Genomic DNA, 26,554 nt, shown 5'->3' with positions numbered 1-26,554 from the left:
TTTAAATCGTATTAAGCCTATATTTACTTTCTAATAATGCACAATTTAATAGTTAGTTGTGTTTTTATAGCATACTGGCATCTATTTACATTTAGGCTGCTCACAGCTAATGACAACATTGCTTCAAGCCATGATTTTTTTTACGTTACAAGTTGTATGCATTTTAGTCATAATGTGTTTCTCTCAGTCTTGTACGAACCAGCAAACCTCATACAAAACACAAAACAACAATGCAGACAGGTTAAACAGGTGCCTCCATCAGTTTTCAGCAGTGCCACTAATTTCCATACATTTAGCTTTTTACAGCCTTACACTTTCACTGAGGACTATTTCAAACTTGCTGTTACAATTTTCCATCCCGCCATTGGCTAAGCTGATTACTCCCACATTTATTCAATGATAATGAAAGGACCCAAGGGTGCTGTGACCCTGCGCACGGTGCACAGCATCCACCCAATTACCCCCAGACATACAGGCCTCAATGGGGCTCAGCAAGACAGTTCTGGGCTCTTTTCAACTCGGATTGGAGTGATGACCAACGGGTCATGAGCAGCGAGCTCGATTCCATGACCAAGCGCATATCGTTAAACAATTACCGCCTCCTTGAGCTGCGGAAGTAGAACGGACATGGCTGTTGAACAGAAAAGATAAGAGATACCACAGAAGCACTCTTGTTATATTACATGCACACTATAAAATGTGTTTTATGGCCTATTGTTTCACTGTATGCCTCTTTCTCCATTTATACTCACTGTCTTCCCAACTTTTATGGACTGCAAATTTTCCACAGTCAGCCTGTACCTGCCACAGTCCAGTGTCTTAAAAGTGTGATTATTTCTCACTCTTGCAGTATGGGAAAGGAATTGAATAATAAAATGTTAAATCCGTATTGACAACGTAGAATTACAAAGACAAAAACGTTTTGTGCTGAAAGCCACACAATTCCAAATTGCTACCTGCCAAGCCGTTCAATCTAATGAAAAAGGGAGTGAATTTTACTTCAGCCCGGATGGAGAGCATGTCATGCAAAACAATAAAACAAAGGGTCAAAATTTCATTTCATATTCAGTCAAGAAAGACGCTGGGATATGAAAACCATCATATCTAAAAAAATAATCAAGCATCAGTCAAAACTCAAAGGGCCCTATCATACACCCGGCGCAATGCAGCGCCAAGCGCGACGCAAGTGTTTTTTTGCTAGTTTCAGCCTGACGCAGTTATCATTTTCACGTCCTGTGCCACGTTGTTTAAATAGCAAATGCATTTGGAACCATTTGTGCGCCCATGGGCATGCTGGTCTGAAAACGAGGTGTGTTCTGGCGCATTGTTGGTGCGTTGCTATTTTGAGGCAACTGTCTGAAATAGACTGTGCCATTGACCAACTGAAACCTGGTCTAAAGTCAATGGCGCAATATTTTTTTATATTAACACAAACATGCCAAATATTTAAAATAAAAGGATTACAATGTAAAAGATTATTATTGTGTACATAAAGATATGGTGGAATCCGGCTTGTCCTGTAGATGGTCTGCTTGAGCACTTTAACCTCACGCACGAGCAGATCCGTTTGCGCTCTGGAGACGCGTTCGGTCTTTCCACTATCAAATTCTGTCATGTAAATAGCGAATCCATAATGGCGCGAGCGCAACTGGCATTTAAAGGGAATGGGAGATGAGACTCTGATTGGTTTAACGCACGGAAATCCCAAAACACACCCATTACTCATTAAGAGAATAGGGACAACCCTTTTAGTCGTACGCTTTAGACCATGCGCTTAGTTAAAATAGGGCCCAAAAAACTCTTCAAACATTGATGATGTCTGAGAGTCTCGACTCAAAGATTAAAATCACAATACTTGGGGATAAAGTGTCATGCCAAGTCTTTGTCGTGTGAAGAATTTAAAGGCACTGTCAGTAAATACAAGAAGGTTTATAATACCCAGGGATAGCTATCTGTTAGCATTCTCATTTACCTCAATGGCACTTGTTTGGCTAGCGCAGGACCCACAGCCTGATGTAAAAGGCAGCAGACAATTAAAAATATCCATTTCCAAGAAAATCCATGTCCATTTCATGCTTTTAAGAGTCCTCCAAAAAAGAATCAGGCACTGTTGGCTTGGTAGTCTTAACTGGTCTCCCAGCTTGGTCAGGCTGATTTGTTGGCTGATTTTAGAGAGGCTTTGTGGCTTTTTATCTGTACCAGCTGAGATAGTCCATCTTAAAGCAGCTAAGACCAGCTTAAAGTAGTCTCAGACTCAGACGTTATGCCCACGGACCATTGGGTGAATGTCTGATGCATGAGGCACACAAAATGTGAAACAGTATGTGAAGTTTGCGGCACCATTTTTGAAGTAAACTTGCTCAGTGTTCTTGAATGAATAATTTATTAGATGCACACTGGTCTGTACAAAACTAACTGTGATTGATTGACTTACATAATGGTCAGACCTCATCTTGGGTCCAAACAAGTTTATGCTTGGTTAAGCATTGTTTCAGACTACAGGGTTAGCAATTCACAGTTCGGTACGTACCTCGGTTTTGGGGTCACGGTTCGAAATGAGTTCGGTACAACAGCAAAAAGCAACGAATCCCCAATGCTAGGTTTCTTTTCATTTATTTTGAACAGACAGTAGTAATTACAGTTTGTTTCACCTAGAGTTTAGTCCCCCTGAGGTAGTTGGTACAGAACAGCATCCTTTAGTGTATTAAACACTAAGCAGTAAACAGAATGCACTCTTGCATAGTCTTTTTTTTGTAGGGCTGATAAAAAACCAAAAGTTATTTGGTCACAATCAGCAACAAAACTGAAAAGTATCTCTTGTGTTATAAAAGTACAAAATATAATAATGAAAAATAAAACTTGTGTAGAGATTAGTTTTTGCACTCCTTTTTCTGCCTAGTTATGGTGATTGTCACATCTGGATGATGTCGTCTGCCCAACCCCCTCATTATATCAGCGGAAAAAACTTCAAATACTCTGTCATTTATGGTCATATAGATCATCATAGATATCATTCGAAACTGTAAAGGGTCTATTTTTATTTCTGTACACTCAAAATGAAAATAAAAACATTGTGTTTTTGTAAAATAAAGAAAACAACAGAATGCCGTTTTTCTGGACGGACGTATATAACCCTCGACCCCCGAAGGAATCTCACCTGAGAGCCCAATCACCTTTGAGTGTAAACTAAACGAGCCAATGCATATTGGCGTGCGATATTTGCACTGATTTGCATCGAACGTGACTGACTGAAAGGGAACTGAGCGCATAGGCTATACTAGCAAGCTCTTGTGTGTCATCTGAACTCTTGTTTTGGGTTGGTGCGTAGATCATCTCGTCTTGTTCTGCTCTTTTTCCTGTTATGGAGATTAGCAAACAGCGTTGCATTACCGTGCACGCCCCCTTCTGGATTGGAGTGTGGATCACCTGTGACTGACTGTGTTCATCCTCTGACTGTATGCACAGAAACTGTGACGGTTCGGGACAAATACATGTACCGTTACGCCCTTAATATCTTTTATAGCTTTTGGGTTGTTTTTTTGTGACAGAGAGCCAGTGAGAGACTCCCCTTGTAGACTTGCGTTTTTCATGAATGAGCCTCAGATTGTCCATTGGTGATAGTTATAGGATCTACAGTACCAGCAGATGCTTTTTCATAATTTACAGAGCCTATAGGCTCAGAACACCTTTTTTTTCAGTTATATGTCAAGTAATAGGGGACATTTTAGGCATAAAACAAAAAAACTAAATGCTTACAGAACCTTTAAATGACCTTCTCAAAATATACACCTCTGTCTGTGATTGGAATATTTCTCTTTCATTCAGGTTAACATCATAGGATGACATCTTTTACCTCTGCTTTCCCTCAAAGGTAAGTGAGGATATAATTAGGGCTCTCAATTAAATTAATTACATGGTATGCTGATTAAATCACATTGTTTGCATATATCAATTGTATGGTTTACTAAGGCAAGCCCACAAATAAAGATTAATCAAGAAATGAAACACTTTAGGAAAATGATTAAAGCATGGAACAGATTTTACATAAAGTAATTTTTTGAAGTATTATCCATCCATTCTCTAAACCACTTATTCTCCGTACACTATATATATTATATATATACATTTTAAGGAACAATTAACTTGGATGTTTAAGTCATTTCAACTTAAATTACATTAAACTGACTGAATTTTTTTTTTGTTCAATCTTACTTTTGTTTACAGTGTACTGCAGGGTTGCGGGTGGAAGCATCATTATATTATATTATTCACTTAACATCCTCATCCTCCTTGACCTTAGTGCTGCTTTCGATACCATCAACCACAATGTTCTAATTGCCCGTCTGTCTGCTATTGGTGTTTCTGGCACAGCACTCACTTGGTTTCAGTCTTACCTCTCCAACAGAAAGCAATTTGTAACATTGGGTTCACATCAGTCTTCCAAGTCCCGTCACTCGTGGTGTTCCCCAGGGTTCTGTACTTGGGCCCCTACTTTTTCTCATATACATCCTCCCTATTGGGCAGATCATACGCAGCCACGGTCTTAACTTCCACTGTTATGCAGATGACATCCAACTCTATCTTACCACTCCCTCTCCCTCTGACCCACCACCATGCTCCCTCACTGACTGCCTTTCTGACTTAAAATTATGGATGCAAAACAATTTTCTCAAACTCAACACAGATAAAACCGAAATTCTCCTGATTGGCCCTAAAAGCATCCTCTCCAAATCTCCCAGCTTCACTCTCAACATTGATGGTTCACCTGTTCACTCTACCCCTGTTGTTAAAAACCTTGGCATTCTGCTTGACTCCTCCCTTAGCTTTGATCCTCATATCAAATCACTCACTAAGACTGCCTTCTTTCACCTCCGCAACATTGCTCGCCTCCAACCCTTCCTCTCTGTTAGTGATGCTCAGATTTTGGTTAACTCCTTTATTATGTCCCGTCTAGACTACTGCAACTCACTTTTCCTTGGTCTCCCTGCTAAATCACTTCAAAGGCTACAATATATTCAAAACTCAGCAGCCAGGCTCCTCACCCATACCAGACGATCAGCACATATCACCCCTATTCTCCACCAACTCCACTGGCTACCGGTTCCGTCCCGGATCAAATACAAAGTATTACTACTCACCTTCAAAGCACTCCACAACCTTGCTCCCCCCTACATCCGTGACCTCCTGATCCCTTACACTCCTTCCCGCTCACTCAGATCCTCTGACCAAAATCTCTTGGCTATCCCCCGCTCCAGACTCTCCACCCTGGGTGGCAGGTCCTTCAGTGCCTTGGCCCCCAAACTCTGGAACCGCCTCCCACAACCTCTTCGAGACTGTACTTCTCTTTCCCTCTTTAAAGCACATCTCAAGACCTTTTTGTTTAACGATCACTTCTCCACACCTAACTCATAACTTCATATAGATAACTTGTCTTGTTGTATTGTTTTGGTTGTTGTTGTTGTGTTTCCTTGCCTTCCTACTATGTAAAGCGACCTTGGGTTTGAGAAAGGCGCTATATAAAATAAACTTATTATTTTATTATATTATATTATATTATATTATATTATATTATATTATATTATATTATATTATATTATATTATATTATATTATATTAAATAAAAGCCTAAATTATATCTGTTCATCATATAAAGTATCATGTCTCTTCAGAAAACATGGATTAAATCAATGGATCTGTATACAATAGTTAACTTTTTTAACGTCTTTATTACGTTTAATACTTTAAAATTTATTTACGTGGACTTTCAATGGATGGACAAGAATAATGAGATGATATTAAACATATCTTCATTTGTGTAAGAAATACCTTCCTACATCTACCATTTGTGTACTTCTACCTTCTACCATTTGTGTACTTCCTTCCTTCATTAGGAAAGACTTTGGAACAACATGATTTTTGCTTGAACTTTCCCTTTAATGATAAAACATTACAAACTCCATCAAATCTCCAAACAATTTTTTTGTCTGTTACATTTTCTCCTGAACTAGTTAAAGGGATATTTCAAATGTAAAATTCTGTCATCATTTACTCACTTTCCTGTTGTTCCAAACCTGTATGAGTTTCTTTCTTCTGTTGAACACAAAAGAAGATATTTTGAAGAATGTTGGTAACCAGCAGTTGAAGGTAGCCATTGACTTCCATAGTATTTTTTTCCCCTATGAAAGTCAATGGCTACCGTCAAATGTTTGATTACCAACATTCTTCAAAATATCTTCTTTTGTGTCCTCAGACTGGGTTAGATCAACTTGAGGGTGAGTAGGTGATGACAAAATTCTAATTTTGGGGTGAACTATCCCTTTAAACACAGTACTGTTAACAGTTATTCAGGGAGATTTCACCCCTCATTTTGATTGATGGCTGTCAGTGTTGTTGTCCTTGTTCATCACAGAAAGCTTGATAAGCCACGACACCTGTCTGTGCTTGTGGCTTTACTTCTGCTTGCTCCATCAGCAGAACAGACAGGAATGGGCCAGTAATGTGTTTGTGTGTGCGCGGGCCGTTCATGAGGAGCCCGTCTCCCCACCGGCCATTTATTGCTCATTATATCCTGCTAAATGTGCATTCACTGCCATATCTGACCCAGTTGCCAATGCTCTGCCGTTCATGTTCGCCTACTGCTTGGGGTATTGGCATTGCACTTCACGTGTTTGTTTTAGTTAATGAGAATCTACTTTAATTAGATTTTGATGAGCATCCAGGCTTCGATCAGGACAGAAAAGCACGTCCGTCCAAGAGAGGAGGTGCCAGCGACACGCACATTGATCTTCCTTTGTCTGCATGTATACAACATTACTTGGATCGACCCCTGGTCTTAATGAGTTGCTTCGCCACGGGTAAACTGTACTTTACAGCGCCAGCACTTTCTCCAAAGAGGCCTCAGATACTACGCAGAGACCAGGGACACATTTTGTTTGTGACATTTGGCGACAAAGGCAGAAAATAACACTTAAATTGGGTGTAATTGCTCAAAGCTTTCAGAGCAAAGAGCAAGAGCGATTATCCCCTCAAGAACTCTCATAATGCGCGGCCTGATCTTTGGAAGCGGCGTGTTGGAGGAGGTTGGAATTTCATCCAAACCATTATTACACGACAATGACATCAGTCTAATTTATAACTCTTATCTTCTCCCGCCATAACGCTGACCAATAATAACCGTGGAACAATGTATCTGATTGAATTTAAAAAGCCTGCAATAATAGGGAACATTTGTCTGGATTTAGACTGCCTTCGAAAGCTTAGAAAAGGACATAAACTCTATTCAAAGCAATTGTAAACCATTAAAATCACAGAGCACTGACACCCTGTTTGTTTTACGAGTACCTTAGACAAGATAGTATTGAAATATCATGGCAACTGTCTGTACCAAAGCATCCATTTGGGTATTTCTCAAATAAGCAGTGTAGGATAGGTTTTCCAATTTCCATGCGACTGTCTTTACAACGGATAGTGATGCATTTAAAAGACGGTAATACAAATTTTGCCCCCCCCCCCCCCCCCCTTCCTCTCTGCTGTCAGAAACAGCTTACAGAGGTGCTCTATAATCTGCTGTCAGCCAGACGCATACGCTAAAAACCTAAATTTAGGGGTAAGTGGAATTTGCACAAATGTCATGCTTTATTTCCTTCCTTTGTAGCTTTCAACAGAGACATGTGTAGTGCTTGCTGGAAAAGAATCATTTTTCCCCGCAATCTTTGATCATTACGCTCTGTGTGGGAAATTGCAATCGACGTGCAATCATCTCCCTATGCAGCTCGGTAGCACAGCTCTGGATGTGGCGTCTTCTGCAGCTGTACTGTATGTGAAGGGCTTGCTGTTAATGATTTTGATAATACTAGCAGATGCAGATCTATAAGCAGCATTTTTTTTTTTTTAAGCCGCTTTAGCGAGATACCTAAAGTGTTCTTAAATGGCTCATAATTTTCATCAGTGTCATGGCTTTAGATTCAAGCACAAACACACACAAACACAGCAAAATAGCATTTTGATTTTAGTAATCAGTAGTTTTTTCTCAGTAAAAAATAAAACAAATACTTAAACCAAGCACATGCTATCAGTACCATGTTGGTTATATACTAATATTAGATTTTTTTTTAACACTATCAGCCAATATTGTTTGGATTGGATATTTAATAGTTTTTTATTTATTCAGAAAAATAAATACATGTAATTTTTTTGAATATATTTGCTGTCATGTACTGCTCAGTTAAAGTAAATTGTTAAAAGATACTAATAATTAAATAAAATGACTAAATTCACTCGTGGCAATTAATTTGAGCTTTTATTGTTTACTTATTTAAACAAAATGGTACATATTGTTTAGTTATTTAGACTAAATTGTATATATCAGCCAATTATGAATCAGCCAAAACATGAAAGTAATTATCAACTATTATCAGCCATAATTTTAACATTCTTTAAACAAGATACATTTACTTGAGAAACAAAATTGTGGAAGATCTTTTTAGAGAATATCTTGAAGTTTATTTTTTCCTAGCCAAATGACACCAAATTTAGTTTACACCAACATATGTTTTCCTTTCTACTTTCCAAACTGTCTAAATAAAAAAGCCATAATGACTTACACAAATATTCTTCCGTTGTCATGACAAACCGGGTCTCACTTGAAATTGGGTCTCTATTAACTATCAGTTCATGATTATACTAATTACATACGGACAATGCTAATTTAAGATATGCATAGGTTACTATATAGTGCATTATAAAACCAACTGAAATGTCATAAACTGTTAATTAATTATTAACAATACTAAAAATAATAATAGCCTATAAAGTGAATAACTGTAATTACATTGTAGTTACAGAAAATGAAAACACCTTGGATGGAACACCTAATCAGAATCCAGAAATCAATAATGACATCATATTTGTTTAACTGTCTTACCGTAACTCTTTGAAGGGCTCAGCCCTCACATGCGGGGTCTCCACTGAGTTACTGAACACCGCACCCTCCGCTCCTGCAAACACAATCCGACATACAATCTCAGTCATGCTCTGAACGAAGCAACGGTCCACATGCTAAAATCAATGGACATAATCTGTGAAGCTCCTGTATTGATCCATACAGTCTTGGCTGTGTCCCTGCGGATGTGACCTAAAGTTGAGCCACCGAAAACCTTTTCACTAGGCTTTGCTGAAGAAGTTACGTCACGGGTTACAGCCTCAGATTCGATCAATAGGCTTCGGTAAGGACTCCTTGGAATGCTAATGCTAATTTGGAGTCCTTCTGTAAGCTACACCTACAGCTCAATACAAGTGCAGCAGTGTCATGTAACAGTAAGTGTGATTTTCCTCTTGTAGACTCTAAAGGACGATCTGACACATACCTCAAAAACTTTTTGACACCAAAAGGACCATGACTAACAGAATAGCATGGCTTGAGTGCTTTAGGAGTGTGGGTACAGCTCCGATGTATCCCGTGGAGATGCTCTCAAATTACAGTGCATCCTAGGAGGCTGAAGTGTTCCTAAAAAGGTTGCTACAAGGCCTATCTCAGGGGGGAGTGCTACCATTTGGCTTAATGGCTGCTCCGGGAGGTGTAAGATCTGTTGCCCACATATAGGTTGTGAGATCAACTGTGGATGGATTTGTTCCAAAATATCAGGAGGGGGCAAAACAGGGTTCTCAGCTGGTGTTTTATTCCAATAAGGAGACGGTTTCATCTTAGTACAGCTCACCGCAGGGGACAGATTTAGAGTCACAAATATGATTTGACTAACTGAACGAATTCAAACATCAGAAGACAAACATCAGAGCATCTGTTCAAACACCAGTACAATCACTATGAAATCAATAGTTATTACACCAGCATCACTGTGAAAAAACATTTGTAAGGATGACAATCAACAAAGACTTTTGGTCTCTTGTTCCAACCTCCTCTTTCATTTGGAATAAAGGCACAAAGAACAACACTGCTTTGTGTAACGACTGAGACAATTCAGACACAATTATTTGTTATATTTAACAAATAATTTTTAAAACTCACTATGAGTTATATAGAACCATGACCACCATCAGATAAGATGGTTTTATTGCTGTTAAACATGTGGTCATGAGGTCAAGACAGAGGCCATTGGAAAGACAGAAACAGACCTTAAAACAGACTTTCCTGCATTCATTTATAGACAAATTGATCTATAAATGAACATGCATCCCAGAACATTGTGTGAATGATTTACTGTCTTGTGTAGTGTCTTTTAATTACTTTTTTTTTTTTTGATACTGCGTATTTTATGATCGAACCAACGGTCAAAGGTCAACCTCTCCTATACAATGTTTGGTCTCTATAAATTGGTACTTTGAAGATCGAAATGATCGTGTGTATATGATATGTTGATAGCTGCGCAACATATTAGTTTCTTCATCAGCAATCAATCCAGCTGCACATGCAAATGAGCACGCTTGAAAAAAAAGATCCATAAATTACCAACGGAGGAATTTTCCCACTTGGAAAACTTGGTGGGACTTTTCTCAGGTTTTATTAGAGACAAATTCACAGTGACCCTCCCTCTTCTTTTTCTGGCCTCTAATGTTGCTTCTTCGAGTTGATGTCTGTGGGGACCCCCACAGGGGCCCATGGGCACCGGCAGGCCTTGACCACAGCCTGCTATGCCTTCACTCTCCCAACAGAGTCAGACTGTAATTTCTTCATTCCAACTCAGAAGAAAACTGCAACTTTACTATCACTGAATAGACAACCATCAACTCTTCCGACTTCCTCCCTTCTCCTGGTTGCTCGGCGTGGCCTCTCAATCTGCACTCCAGCCATGTGCTCATAGAGGCAAAGAGAACTTTCAAGCAGAACAACATCAAACAAACCTTGCAAATTCATCGCCAATTCTTCATTCAGCACAGAAGAAATCATTTGAAACTCATGGAACCATCAGAAGCCTTCTTCAGGAACTTCACAAAATGCTTTCACTGCAAAGGCCATGCAAGTATACATTTAATGAAGTGCTCTGAAAATAATAAGCTGATGGTTCTTTTCATAGTTAGATGACTCTTTTCCACAACTTCATTCCCTGTTTACGGTTTTATCCTGTCACTTTCTATTTTACCCATATATGTGTGATTGTGCGAATGTGTATATGTTTAGATTAGTTGTGTTTGTGATTTAGTTAATACAACTTGTGCACAATACGTATTTGGTTCTAATTCTCTGACTACAGGCTCTTAGTAGTAATGTACAGTAAGAAATACATTTCCCTCCACCGGAAATGAACATTTCTTAGAATTAATAAACAATTAACAATTAGTGTTCACGGGACGAATAGGGTGATTGATTGTAATATCAATTTTATTACATTAAAGTAATTCTATTAACTGATCCAAATATTCATAAATAATTATTACAAGTTATGATTGAATATTAATATTTATGTTGAGATAATTTGCTACATTTGAAATATAAATATTTTGTAACATAAATGTCTTTACTATATGTGTTCTTGCTGAATAAATGCATTATTTTGAAAAAAGAAAAAAAGTGTTAAGTGTTACTATTACTACTTCTAAATATGTGACCCTGGATCACAAAACCAGTCACAAGTCGCACGGGTATATTTGTGGCAATAGCCAACAATACATTGTGTGGGTCCAAATTATCGATTTTTCTTTTATGCCAGAAATCATTAGGATATTAAGTAAAGATCATGTTCCATGTTTAGTAAATTTCCTACCGTAAATATATAAAACATTTATTTTTGTGGGTGAATGCAGCACAATCATGAACATAAATGTCCAACTTTAAAGGCGATTAAGTTGTATCTCTTCCAAATATTCTCCTATCCTAACAAACCATACATCAATGGAAAGCTTATTTAGTCAGCTTTCAGATGATGTCTAAATCTCAATTTTAAAAAATTGACCCATGTGACTGGTTTTGTGGTCCTGGGTCACATATATAGATGAGCTCTTAGAAATTATTTCTTCGGCTAATACTGAAAAGTATAGTAGAATTCAAATGAGTAAATGAGGTGTTTGAAGAACTATTTCTCTTAAAGGTAAATATACTGTATACATCAACATGCCATGTAATAAAAATTATAATAAAATAATTTGTTACATTTATATAGCGCTTTTCTGGGTACTCAAAGCGCTTTACATAGAAGGGGGAATCTCCTCAACCACCACCAATGTGCAGCATCCACCTGGATGATGCAACGGCAGCCATATTGCGCCAGAATGCTCACCACACACCAGCTTATTGGTGGAGAGGAGACAGTGATGAAGCCAATCAGTATATGGGGATGATTAGGAGGCCATGATGGACAGAGGCCAAGGGGCAAATTTGGCCAGGATGCCAGGGTTACACCCCTACTTTTTTTCGAAGGACATTCTGGGATTTTTAATGACCACAGAGAGTCAGGACCTCGGTTTAAAGTCTCATCCGAAGCACATGAAGGAATTCATGTGCCTGTGATAACATCGCCTTTGCAATAATAGAGGAAGCAGGACGGGCTACATATGTGATCAGATACATATCTCTCCTGCGGCACATTGGGTGGGCTTGTTCATAGAGAATAGCTGGAGGCGGGCCATGGCAGATTCCATCAAGGTCGGGAATCACTCCAAGGCACAGCAACAAAACGGCCATACCTGAAGGCTTTGGGACTTTGCAGAAAATGAAAAACAAGTTTATCATCTATACTGTATGAAAATGATACTCTTCTGCGAATCGAAATACCCACTCCTCTCTGGCAGTAACATAGATTATGGTGGCAGCTTTAGAAGACAACACTTCGAGATGGCATGAAGATATATGGGCCTTATGAATGGCAAGTAGGTTATGAAAAGCTCAGTGGTCACCAGTGGATTCATTTAGGGCCATATGAGAAGTTTTGTTTGCAGAGATGCACTCATGGCTGGAAGTCATGCACAGAAATAAAGAAAATTGGACAAATATTTAATGCCTGCTAGATTTTTGCAAAACTTTTTTTGTCCAAAAAGTTTACCAAAAAAGAAACAACAAATCGCTAATTTATAAGTATTCACCCCCTTTAATGTGATGGAATAGGGGTGTGATGTGATAATCATCGGTGCTGCCAATTTGTTTTAGAAGTCATAAATGTTAAACAAGATGTTCAAATGGACTGTGCTATAAATCTTGAGAGTCCAATTCATGTTGAGTCAGTATTATGGGTAAGCTGATATCAAGAAGAAGTTAGAAGTTAGAAATTGAAAAGCTCAAAGCATGTATAGTTACAAGAAGATTTCCAAGGCAGAAAGTGATCTCAGCTGAAGGAGAATGGAGAGGCTGTACAAACTGCTGTCTGGGTATGTGCAGATTATGAAGTCAGCTGGAAGAAGGCTTTTTCTGGAGAGACAAGAATCAAGCTTTTGGCCATCAGACTAAATGGCATGTTGGCAAGACAGACACTTCTTATCAGAAACTTAACATCCCTGCCATGAAGCACGATGGTGGCAGCCACAGCATCATGCTATGGAGACGCTTCTCTTTAACTTGGAAGATTCGTTTTCTGGCAAGATTTAATCCAAATCTTCTGAAGAGACATGATTGATTTACATGATGAACAGATATAATTAGGCTACTATTTACATATAAACACGTATCAATGCACATACAGAGCACATCAAATATAGTAAATGAAAGCTCACCTGCACTTGACACACAAGAACAAACCTCACTGATTCTCGCATTTCAGCTTTAGTTTCTGCAAAACTATTTCATTCATTTTTATCACATTTGCGATAATTATCAATGACATTTTGTTGCCCAAATTGTGAACAGCATTAGATTTGATTAACTTCCTGAACTGCACAAAACAAAAATCTCCATCTAGAATCACAGATGCACAATTTCTTTTACAAAAGTGCCATACAGTGAAATAATCACTTAAGCAATACGAGTGCAAATCACTTTGGTCCAGTGCTCTATTGCACCGAAGGCTGAAACATTTCAACAGAATATCTGCTTCACTGTTTCACTTTTTGCAGTTAGGCAGAGCAAATGAACAAATAATATGTGTCTTGTAGAGGTGATGCTTCCCACAACACACAATTCGCTGGCTCGCGGAAAAAGTGCTGCTGTTCAAAGATGCTAATTAAAGTTTCTAGCTTGTATTTATAACACTTTTACAGAGCTCAAGGTCGCTTTACAGCAAAGGTTACACTGTATGAGTATATACAGTACATGAAATACATGTCTTAAAGATGCAAAACATACTGTTGTTATTTTACAATTGAATGACCATGCAGATTTAAGATATACCAATTATGATTAATTATTAATATTTGGGTCATTTAATTAGATTAACTTTGAGGTAAGCTAAATTAATATTACAATCAATTAATCAGTTCCAACAAACTCTTTAATCATTCATTTATTCAGTTCGTCTCTGATTAATGCAGCAAAGTCTGTATTAAAGATTGTTTCTGTCTCCCCATTGTCTTTCTCTCTTTCGAGCACGTGGTCACATTCCTTTACACCCATAAAACCAACTTATCTGATCGTGGCCATGGTAACGAGAAGACCTTCTTGCCCTGTTTGGGGAAAGATGGGACCAAATAATTGTGTCTGATTTGGTCTCAGTCGTTAGACTCCCATTGATGCTCCCTCCATTTTTGAGCCATGGCTAACTTAGGGTCTTTATTTTATTTCCTGTTAATTTTTCTGCCATTGTGTAAACAATCAAATTATAATTAACAGACAAATCTGCTTCTACATCCATCTGAAAGCCAGTCCAAAGGCAGAATTATACAAGAGATTTTCAGAGCATCCACACAAAGCCACTGATGGAACATGACACGTGTTGCTTCTGTTCTGACCGGGGGGGATTACGCACATGGCAGACAATTACCAAATTCCAATCGCTATCAACAATCTGAAAATCGCTTAGCTTGAGCCGCCAAAGAGGAATTATCAACTTTTTACAGTTCTCCTCAATCCTTTGTACTAAAAGCAACAAAATATTGTGGATCTTTTCAGTAATATGCACCAGAGGACAGCTAAAGAGAAAATGGATTTGAATCACACCTTTCGGAGTGGATTAAATTCAACCAGCATTTGTTGGCATGGGGCATGACATATACATGACTTGATTTTGGCGGATGAGATCTGCTGCGCTGCTACTGCTACTGCTGATGATGAGTAAATACAAGAATTTGCTCAGCTTAGTCAAAAATAACAAACAAAGGAAACACTGCTACAATAAATGGTATAACCCCTGTAGCAGATCTCTACAGGTGGCACTGGGGAGGAGGAGGGATAACTTTCACATTGTGCAGAGTGCCGATTTCAGGTACGATATATATGGTTACGTGGATTTGGAAAAACTTCTGACTGGCTGGTGCTGCGCCGTTGAAAGAACCAATCAGCATTCGGTTGGAGTTTCATGCCTGAACTATGTATATATCAGACATTGAAATTTTAGGTTATATTTGAGAGTTCATTGTTTTCCATACATTTCTATAATGGTCATATTTGCATGGCACCGGGGCCAGCTGTGTCTCGTTCAGAAAGTAAAAGAGTGGGCAGTGTGGGATGAAAACAGGTCTATCTGTGCATCCCAGAAATCGACTTCAGATCAGCTGGATCACCCGGGGGATAAATGCACCGGAATTGCACGCTCCACCTGAGGAATCTCTGTGTACCCTTTGGCTGCCCCACCATAGAGGGTAGTAAGAAAGCAGTGAAGCAGCTTCGGGCAGTAAAAGGTGACTTCCACGACTTTGTGACCTCCTCATGTACCTCCGGGAAGAAAGGTACTGCGGCAGGACAATGCTGTGAAGCACGCCCCGCGCCGAGAAACCAATCGTCCAGCCGCAAGCATTCAGGGCAGGGTGGAGTGTTCCACTCAAGCCCAATGCTCGCAGTGGCCCAGGAAAGCATGGCCATCAACTCTGGGTCCAACTCAACCTGCACCACTCTCCCAGAAGGGTGCAGCACTGCTGAGTCTTCATCCTCGGAGGATTCAAGCCCAGAACGGGGAATAATGGAGAGGACTCAACCTTTTTCAAGGTATTCGAGTCTTGATCTCAACATTGTGATGGTCATGTTCCTACCGTGAGAACATGAACCATCAACAAACTCTGCCTAGCGTGTTAAAGGCTGTCGTGTCTGTCAGACAAGATCAGGAAGCGACAGCATCCAGAAAAACACAGGTGGAATTCCATCTTGAAAAAGGCGCAATGTCACCCGTGTTTTGCTCTTTTAGGGAATCTTCTCTATTGTGTTGAAGTGCCCAGAGGCACTCATCTGTGCACTCGTGGGGCAAAACACAGATGAATGCACCTTTTCTCCAGTGGAAGAACATCTCCTCTCTAGCAAAGGGAAATGGAAGAGCAAGTAAAGACAACCGCTCGGCTCCGAAGCAAAAAGCTGAATGAATGAGTTGCCAGCCAGCTCACCGTATGTCCGGGGGAGTGGCTTGGCATGCAAACTCCCCAATCATCATTGGCCCGTTTTCTTACTACCCGAAGGTGACTGGGCTCCCAAGGGAGACCCGATACATCGGTATAGACGTAGCACTGAACGTGACTGGCATGTATAGAAATAATGAAGTTTGCTTTACAGACTACATAAATAATTACAAAGAAAAGCAATGGGAGTTCGTAAATACTGATGAACATTTCTGTAAGGGTTTTAAAAACAAATACTTGACTAGAATATTTCAGCACTTTCCACTGCAATGAATGGTACATTGAAGTACCATGGCATAAATATTCTTTACACAAGCCTAATGAAATCTGTGTACATAATATACAAGTACATTTAATGGATAAGGGAAAGAATATAAATAATCCCAGGAGTATTTTTACACTGACTGTTCATTAGCATCCGGTTTTTCTGCTCCATTAGCGTTACATTATTTTCAGACTGTCTATAGCCAAATTAGCTGCAAACTCCAACAACATCAACTCGATAAACCACCTGGGGAGGTATTGATATATCATTTTTTCAATCCCCCACCTCATTAAAGCCAACGCTTTCAATGACTTGGACAAACCCTAGATAATCACGGGCTAATTCTTCCAAACAATCCTGCTCCCTGCTGACACCCTGCAAAATAAACTTCATAAACAGATTGAGGGGGTAATCGATAAAGCCATTCAAGTTTCACTTTAACTTCCACATACCGTCCCCATCTCAAATGATTTTATCATTGTGTTTCTATTTCATTGGCTGCGACTTTCCTCTTCCCTCAGTGTCACATTTGATCAATCCTGGAGTTATGGGCCAGTGCTCAAGTGTTCTGGGCACTCATAAAGATTCACTTAATGGATTTGTCCATTGGCACAGGAACCACAATAGATTCTGACCCGCGAGTCGGAAGGTGCTCCCTCTGAAAAGATGCTTTGTTTACTTATGAACCTGTCAGTTGTGGCACCACGTAAAATGCTTTGGAGTGTGTCCGATCAAAGAGAATCTCTCCGCTGAGCGACTGCTGCCTGACAAGTTGGCACACTTTCAAAATACACTGTCAAATCATTGTTTTAGTCAGATTTTTTCCAGTATCAGTATCCAAGCAAGATTACTTCAGAGGCAACCCGTGTAAAAAAGAAGTACATTTTTGTATATTTAGGTAAAAACAGTACTTGTTTTATAATATATAATCTACTTTAAAAGAATATGCAAACTTAATGTAATGGTTTCAGACACTTAATTACATATTTACAAATAAATAAAAAATGTATAATAGCTTTTTTGACCCACTTAAGTAGGACTTTTTTTTTATGTATAATTCATACTTATGTTGTCTTTAATATATGATTAAAATGTACTGCCAAGAGTTTTGACAAACATTCATGGTTAAATTAAAATACAATTTAATGTCAGTTCTGTTGAAACGTGTACGTCATGTATTTAAATATATTTGTAATTACACATTTATAATGATAAAGTTGCACTTTGGTACATTTAAAATATACTGTATATTAACTAAATGTAATATCAAATAACTCTACAGGTAAAATTATAATCAAGTACTTTACATGTGCTTTAGAATGTTACGCATATTCGGTTATTTGTCTTAGTTTCATGATATTTGTTTCTTAGTTTCTTAATATGGTAAAGCTGCTTGATTTTAGGCAAACTACTGTAAAAAAATTCTAACCCTCCCAAATAAAAAATTTCAAGTGACCGATAACATCTAAATTTTTCAATTGGCCCAAGTGAAATTCTGTAAATTATAAAATTAAATGTACAGATTTTCACTTGGGCCAATTGAAAAATGTAGATGTTATCGGTCACTTGAAATTTTTGATTTGGGAGGGTTAGAAATTTTTTACAGTGTATAATAGTGCTATATAAACAAAAGTGACATGATTTTACTAGAGCTCCGAATTGCAGAGCTTGTGCAAACACATCCATATCATATGTTTTCTCAATTTTGTTGTGTGTTTATTTTGTTATTGAGAGGAAAGTGCGCAGCATATATTTACATATTTATCTAACTGTGGCTCAGCAGTGTGCGGGCGGCATCGGATATTCGCTAACATTATATTGCTTCTCATGTATTTCAAACATCGTTTTACCCCTAAATGAAGAACGAAAAAGAACTTCACCGTGAGTATATCGGGGCATTAAGTCTGGCCTTTGTGATTTTTGTAAAAAAAAAAAAATCTTTTTTTTTTGCAGTGTACAAATAACAGTATTGCTCTAAACAGATACACTATGAGGTTCTTTTTTACTGTTGGCCTCTTTATTGGCGTAGTGGAGGAAAGACAGGAAATGATGGGGAACAGGATTAGATAAATGTCACAACACTGTACAAAACAAAAACAACAACAACAAAGTATACATACTCTTTACTCCAATACATTTGCAATGAGTAATGCAATTACATCGTGTCTGCATTTACAGGTGGACGTCACACAAAACCCCGCCCACTGTCATCATTCCCACCCCTCTCTCCAGGAATTGCTGCACGTAGCTGTGTGGTTTTGCGATACAGTCGAGGGCGAAGTACATCGCAAATATACTGAAATGTTTGCTTTCTAAAGTTGCAGAACCATTCATTTTCTGTAAAGAACGCGCATTTTCCCCACCACAGCTGGCAATGTTCTCGGACTCATACGTTTCTCGGTACCGTTTCCATTACGGCATCTATCCACATTATTATGACCGCCGCTAGCGTAGCTAGCGAAAGCGGTCATATAGGGATTGTCAAAGTTTTTTTTTTTTTTTTTTTTCGTCACCTTACTGAATTTTTCGTCAACGATACCAGGGACACCGAAGCACCGGGGAACATGAAATTTGGTGGGCATGTAGCCCCACTAGACTTCTAAGGAAAAATTTCGTTTGGTCCCCGGGGGCCACTCCCCCCCCGCGCTGGGCCCCCCCAAACCCCAAAAAATGCAGTTTTTCCTAAATAACTACCTGAACCGTGGCACCGAGGATGAAGAAATTTTTATGGTATGTTGGTCTACTAGACTTTTACGGAAAAATTTCGTTTGGTCCCCGGGGGCCACTTCCCCCCCCTGCGCTGGGACCCCCGTAAATTTTTCGTCAACGATACCAGGGACACCGAAACACCGGGGAACATGAAATTTGGTGGGCATGTAGCCCCACTAGACTTCTATGGAAAAATTTCGTTTGGTCCCCGGGGGCCACTTTGCACCGGAGCCATCCTTTTTTTTCTTTTTCTTTTTTTTTTTTTCCGCGGGAATGTGAGATCCGATCTGTTATCCAGATACAGAAGCCACTTAAATAAAAATTCTAACCTCCCCAACTCAACATTTTCTAGTAACTGGTCACATCAAAATTTTTTAATTGGCCCTAGTGAAATTCTGTAAATTATAAAATTATAAATGATAAATTTACAGAATTTCACTTGGGCCAATTGAAAAATTTAGATGTGACCAGTAACTAGAAAATTTCGAGTTGGGGAGGTTAGATTTTTTTTTACAGTGTTGATGTGGACAGGTGTAAACACACCGTGTCCTGATTGGCTTATGATCCAATCTGCTTGACCGGATCACAGTGATCGCATGTTAAAGGAGAACTCCGGTCAATTTTAACATTGAGCTCATTTTTTTGTACATTTGGAGTGCTGTCAATACAGAGAACAACGACAAAAATCGGTGTTGCCTACACCGTGTTATCCTCTTTTTAAAATTTGCACCCTGTTGACTTCAATGGGGCAGGTTTTAAACCTGCGTTTAGCCTGCTTTAACATCCTTGATTTGTCATTACAAGTGCACAGCCATGTTTACATCCTGAGATTACATGTGAAAGAAATGAATAAAAATGATAATAATTCAGCCAGCGAAAATACCTGTATTTACATCCTGTTTTCGGTCGAAGTCCAAAGTAGTCAATTGTCGAGTTCATGCACGTGATCATAGGTACTAAACCTATGCGCGTGAACTCGACAATCGATTACTATGGACTTCGACCGAAAACAGGATGTAAATACAGGTATTTTCGCTGGCTGAATTATTATCATTTTTATTCATTTCTTTCACATCTACTGCAGTCAGATTCACCGTGTTCACTCTAAATAAACTCACTCACATGGCTGTGCACTTGTAATGACAAATCAAGGATGTTAAAGCAGGCTAAACGCAGGTTTAAAACCTGCCCCATTGAAGTCAACAGGGTGCAAATTTTAAAAAGAGGATAACACGGTGTAGGCAACACCGATTTTTGTCGTTGTTCTCTGTACTGACAGCACTCCAAATTTACAAAAAAATGAGCTCAATGTTAAAATTGACCGGAGTTCTCCTTTAATGCCAAGTGTAAACGCAGCCTTTGACTATTCAATTTTACTTATTTTATTTATCCTTTACATTGAAGAACATTTTTGAAGGATATTGGTTTGAGCACTTGAGCTTAACTAAGTCTTGAGTGTTTGTAGACATTTAAGAATCTGTTGTGTAGACCTTGGTTTATTGCAATATTGAGGTGTTCAGATTTAGTTAGATTTTAGAAAATAAACGTGATTGCTCTCCTCACAAATACAATGTTTCTTGTTTTTCAGTGCCATGTCTCTAAAGGGACTGTCACACTGCACTTTTAATTCAAATGAATATTATTCAAACGCATGCAAATGCGTCAGACTGGAAATGCAAGGTCATGCGAAAGTTTCACATTTCGCTGCGTTCCAAAGTTCTATTTTAGTGAACTCTATTGTATGATTGTATTGTCCTATTGGAGATTGTATGTTCTTTACATTTTTAGTGTATTACTATTTGTTATATGTTGAATTCATGTTTATAAAAAAAAGATGTTGCAGACCGTGAAGTCATATCACGACCGTTTCAGTGTCTGAAGAAATTTTACATGCTCAAATCTAGTGTGACTGCGGCTTTAGGGGCCCTATCTTGCACCCAGCGCAATTGACTTTGTACACGGACGCATGTATCATTCCTATTTTGCACCCGCGCACAGCGGACTTTTCCCTCCACAGATGCACGTCGGTTAACTAAGAAATACACTTGCGCACCCCGGGGCGGTTCAGCGCAAAGAGGAGGCGTGTTCCGGCGCAAACGTTCCCTCATGCTATTTTACAGGTTTAGAAAACAAGTTTAAAGTCAGTGGCGCATTGCGCATGTTATTCATATGCTATTTTAAGGGCGCATGCTTGGCCTTAATCAATGTAGCGTGTGCACAACGCGCATACACTTTGATTCTCTCATCTACACACAGACGCAGCAGTTATTTTTGCAAATCATACATTATTACGATAGATAGATAGATAGATAGATAGATAGATAGATAGATAGACATTTTATTATAAAAGCATACATCTAGCTTACACATTTACCCAAATTATCATACACCTGTTTAACCGAAGTTAATTTGGATGTGTTTCTCCATCCCCAACGTCCCTGACGAGAACGTCGGTCTCCTCGGCTGTGAACCGCTCCTGGCAAATCCGCCGTTATAATAGGAATCCGCTTTAGAACAAGCGCACCTGCTCTTAAAGGGAATGTGAGATGTCGCTCTGATTGGTTTATTTCACGTTACGCCCAAACCACACCTATGAATAATGAAGCTACTTCAGACCAACCCCTTTTAGATTTGCGCCAGGCGCAAGAGTCATTTATCCCGCCGGGAAAATAGCAACAGCGCCAAGACCCGCCCACAAAGTTACTTGCGCTTTGCACTTTGACACTTGCGTTTCAGATCGTTAAAATAGGGCCCTAGGTGTTGAGAGCTAGTGTATCATTGAGCCTACATTTAGTACGAGTAAAGTGCTTTAGTACTGTTAAAATCAGATAGCCTAATTTAAAACTCAAGTCGTATTGGAATTGGTGACTTAAAATTGGGGAATTTGGTCATTTTCAATGTGAGATATTTGTACTTTTACTCAAGTATGGTTTCCATGTACACTTTACACGTCTGTGTAAGAAATGATTAATGCAAATGTTATTACATAGTAGTTAGCTTAAATTCATTCATTTAAAGTGAGACACATTGATAAGGCTTTTTAATCATAAAATGCTACTGTAGTGTTGCCGCTTACAGCTGGATATTAGGGTTGGATGGGCTTGTATCCAGCAGAGATGTGTTGTGCATTGACTAGACGGACTCCACATGAACGTGAGTAAATCACTGGCAGAACTGCAGGGCGGTATGACTGTATAATGCTCAGAGTGCGGTCAGAGCACAACAGCTTGTTACCGCTGATTAATGGAGACAACCGGGCACCATCCGTTAACGGCAATGCAGGCAACTGTGTCAGTGGAACACCGCTGCAGGTGGCCAAATGAGGCGAAATCGCAGCTATCTGTCTGCAGCCAATAGCACGTTAGAGTCAGACCAACTTGTAGCAAGATTCCCAGTGGGTAACTTATTGCTACTCATATGAAAAAGGAAATGTGTTTCTGTGCAAGATTATTATAATTTTGTATTTTCTTAGTAAGTTCATCAAAGTTGTCCTAAGATGAGAACGGGTATTGTTCGAAATTCATGTATAACTTTGATGAAAGGTTTTGATCCACTTCAAACCTTGACTACTGTACTTTGTGTACAATGTACTCACTGTTTTCATGTTGCAAAACACTTTTGCTGCGATTGTGGTGGGTTACAGGTAAGGTTAGGACAGGTTTGATGGCGTGGGCAGGTTTAAGGGTGGATTAAGGGGTCAACAGTGTAATTGTAGATGTAATTCCATGCAGGTATTTTCTAAATTTAAGTACAATGTAAAAACATGAATAGATCCAATATATTGTACACACGCAAAACCTTTGAATAAATAATGACACCATAAGAACCATATACATTAATCATTATGCATCAGCTCAACATGTGCTACTTGCTGATTCTCATGCAGAGATGACAGAAAACGCAACCCTCAATATTTTCGCCCATATTTACCCATAGTAGAAATAGCATTTTACTTCTATTTACACTTAATTGTTGTAACTTACAATTTACACACAAAAGTATTTAAGAGTAAATAATGTAGTGGTATGAATCAACCTTCTATTACATATAGTGTAAATAATATCTACCTTTTTTACAGTGTAAATATTTAAATATAATTTATTCATTTAAAAAACCTGCATCTTACACCTGCATCTCTTGCATCACAGCTCAGTGCATATTGGCGCAAGTTCTAAGCACTAGACTAGGCATTTGAGAGACAGCCGTGGCATTTGTATCTCAGAAGCTTGCGAAAAACAAACAACTAAGCAGTTAATTATCAAGGGTCGCTTCAAAAGGTAGTTTTGAAAACCAGGGATTTGAAATAAAATGGCAACCCTAAATAAAGACCCCAGGTGTTTACCTCCACAAAGCCTGTCCAGTTTTTGCATGGAGAGTGTGTTAATTGAGGCAACCTCAAACACAAGAATGCATCATCACATAGATGAACAGACCTTCCGTTAGGGAGATAACACCATCCTCTGCAATAGAGCAATTTGTCATCGCTACAGTGAGCGTGACGCTCTGGGCTATACGACTGTGTGCATTTGGGCAAAAGAGAAAAGAAGACCTTGGGCAGAGAAGAAATGTTTACAGAGGCTTTGAGCACATACAGGTTTATATAAGAGAAATGGAGTGTATCCTTCATCAAATTAATGAAAATGTACAGAGAGTGGTGCTGTGACTAAAATGCATTTTTTTTTTTTTTATAAACAGTTATACAGTCAGTATTAGGGAAGTAATTTGAAATTTAAAATACTTTCAGTCATACTACCATAAAATAAAAATAAAAATAAAAAAAACTTTCAAAATAAACTTAATATTTAAAGGCACACTATGCAAGATTTGTACCTTAAGGCGAGACACTACAGGTGAATAGGGTAAATTTTTTAACTAGCAGATATCACCATGAAACTTTCCCAGTTGATTACCTACATTAAGATGAGAAAAAAAATTATTACAAGTTTTCTGTAATTGAATGTTTAAATATGCAAATCAGGCAATATCTAATCAAATATGCACTAATTTGCATATATTTAAAAAAACGATATCTGAGTATTGGATAAAGCCAGGTTGAAAATTATTTTTTCATTGTGTTCACATATTAGATGGGAAAAAAATTACAGAGGGATTTATGGATATCTACTTTTGTTATCCTGTAAATCAGAAAATACTGTCAATAGCCTTAAAAAAAAGATTTTCGCCATGTTTTTTTGGAATAAAATGTTATATAAATCAGGCTAGGAATAATATATTTACAAATCCCTCTGTAAATGTCTTCATAATATAACTAGGTACAAGTCTGGAAAGTTTGGTGTATATAGGTGCTACTGAAGTGGAGATTTCGTCCTTGGAGTATGAGAGAAAAGTCATTTTGAGAAAACGGGCTTTAAAGATTTTTCATCAGCCAATGAGATTGCGCATTCAGCCCTTTTACTTTCACGATTGGTTGCTGATAGAAAGGAAATGACCATATTTGGATCCGACAGGATTGTACACAAGAGAGGGAGCTTCCTAACGGTGCTTCTGATGACAGGCTGACGGCAGAGATCACGGAGCAGCACGTTGATTAAGAACGGGAATTTTTGTTGAATTTATGAGAAATCTACAGACGCAAACAGACAAAGTGTAATAAAATAAAGACCTAAATGTGTATTTCGGACTTTTTTTCAACACAAGTCTGAAAGAAAACATGTTATTGAAGACAAATATCCCCAAATCTCAAAATTGACCAGTAAAAAAAACGATGTTTTTGCCTGCCGTGTCTCGCCTTAATATAACAGCCTCGAAATAATTTCGATGGTAAACTAACTCGTAGTAGGGCGAACTGCTCTGCTAACTACTGCTAACCCGGATGTCGAGGTCACTTCCGTGATTTGGGAAAAGCACGTAAAAGTCCTGGCTGAAAGCGATGCATAAGGATGTAGTGTAACGACGGTCAGTTCCAGGAATGCACTAATATTTTGTTGGTAGTACCGGTTTGCAACAATTATGAGTTAACACTTAGTTGTCAACACTTCGGAAAAAAAGATATAATTCGTCGTTACACTACATCCTTAAGCATCACTTTCTGCCAGGACTTTTACGTGCTTTTCCCAAATCACGGAAGTGACGTCGACGTCCGGGTTAGCGGTAGCATAAGCCTTCAGGCAAGTGTTATTTAAATAAACTCCTGATGTACTTACACACTTTCCAATGCCTCGTTTTATGAGTACAGAACCTATTTGCACTACTGTAGAAGTTTGGTACCATTCTGGGCATTATTAGGCCCCATTTACACTGCATGGTTCAAGTGACCCAATTCCGATTTTTTCCTCTCATGTGGAACAGATCGGATATGACCGGTGAAAGTGTAAGCAGGAAAAAAACGCATGGATTCCGATTTTCTCAGATCGGATTCAGGCCTCACTCATATGTGGTAATAAATCGGATATGAATCGGATACGTGCATTTGCGTCTGCCATGTAAGCAGACAAATCGGATATTCCCCAGTAAATGCGAGTCATACGTCATTTAAAAAAGGGACGTCAACTCAGGTGGACACCAACTGCGATCACATGACTTATTAATGGTGCGATGGAGGACGAAGGCTCAACACAGTGGAGTATTTTTTTCTCCGCCTTACGAGAACAATGTTTTGCTGATTTTGGAAAATAGTGCGGAAAGCAAAACACTGGATAATTAGAGATGCTTGGATGAGCTCCAACGTCACCCGAATCCGCAGCCAAAAACAAATCATCCACCCACCACTCACCCGCACCAATATTTTTGTCTGATTTAAGTATCCGTACCCGATGGTCAAATTATGTATTCGTATGTGTTGTTACGCGTGAGGATAAATGGATGATCATCACCTTCAACAGCGGACTCGAGGCGACGGTTGATGCGCGCATCTCGTTAACATAATACACTGATGAATGAGCACTGCTTTTAAACGAACATTTCTTTAAAACAAAATTTATTTGACAGAATTTCATTTTCTTAATGGCATAAACAGGCTTTACTCCCTTGAAACTTAAACTGGAATGGAACATACTCATATTTGAGAGAATGTAGTTCATATTTTTGTTAATAATGATTTATCATATCCACCCGCGACCCACCCGAAATTAATCAGAATGTTATTTTTATTAGCCTACTTAAAGCAGCACTCAGTAGCTTCGGGATTTCTACGCTGTATTC

General features: G+C 38.7%; 1 protein-coding gene across 2 annotated transcripts in view; it reads right to left on the bottom strand.

Moving 5' to 3' along the window:
- Positions 1–26,554, bottom strand: part of sgcd (sarcoglycan, delta (dystrophin-associated glycoprotein)) — a 207,337-nt gene that overhangs the window by 15,877 nt on the left and 164,906 nt on the right. For both annotated transcript variants that reach the window (XM_084388062.1, XM_084388061.1), the window contains exon 6: positions 8,924–8,996. In XM_084388062.1, the coding sequence (XP_084244188.1) occupies positions 8,924–8,996 (73 nt within the window). The remainder of the gene's footprint in view (positions 1–8,923; positions 8,997–26,554) is intronic.

Source organism: Rutilus rutilus, assembly GCF_951802725.1.
Source record: "Rutilus rutilus genome assembly, chromosome: 18".
NCBI lineage: Eukaryota > Metazoa > Chordata > Actinopteri > Cypriniformes > Leuciscidae > Rutilus > Rutilus rutilus.
This window is presented reverse-complemented; position numbering and strand designations above follow the sequence as displayed.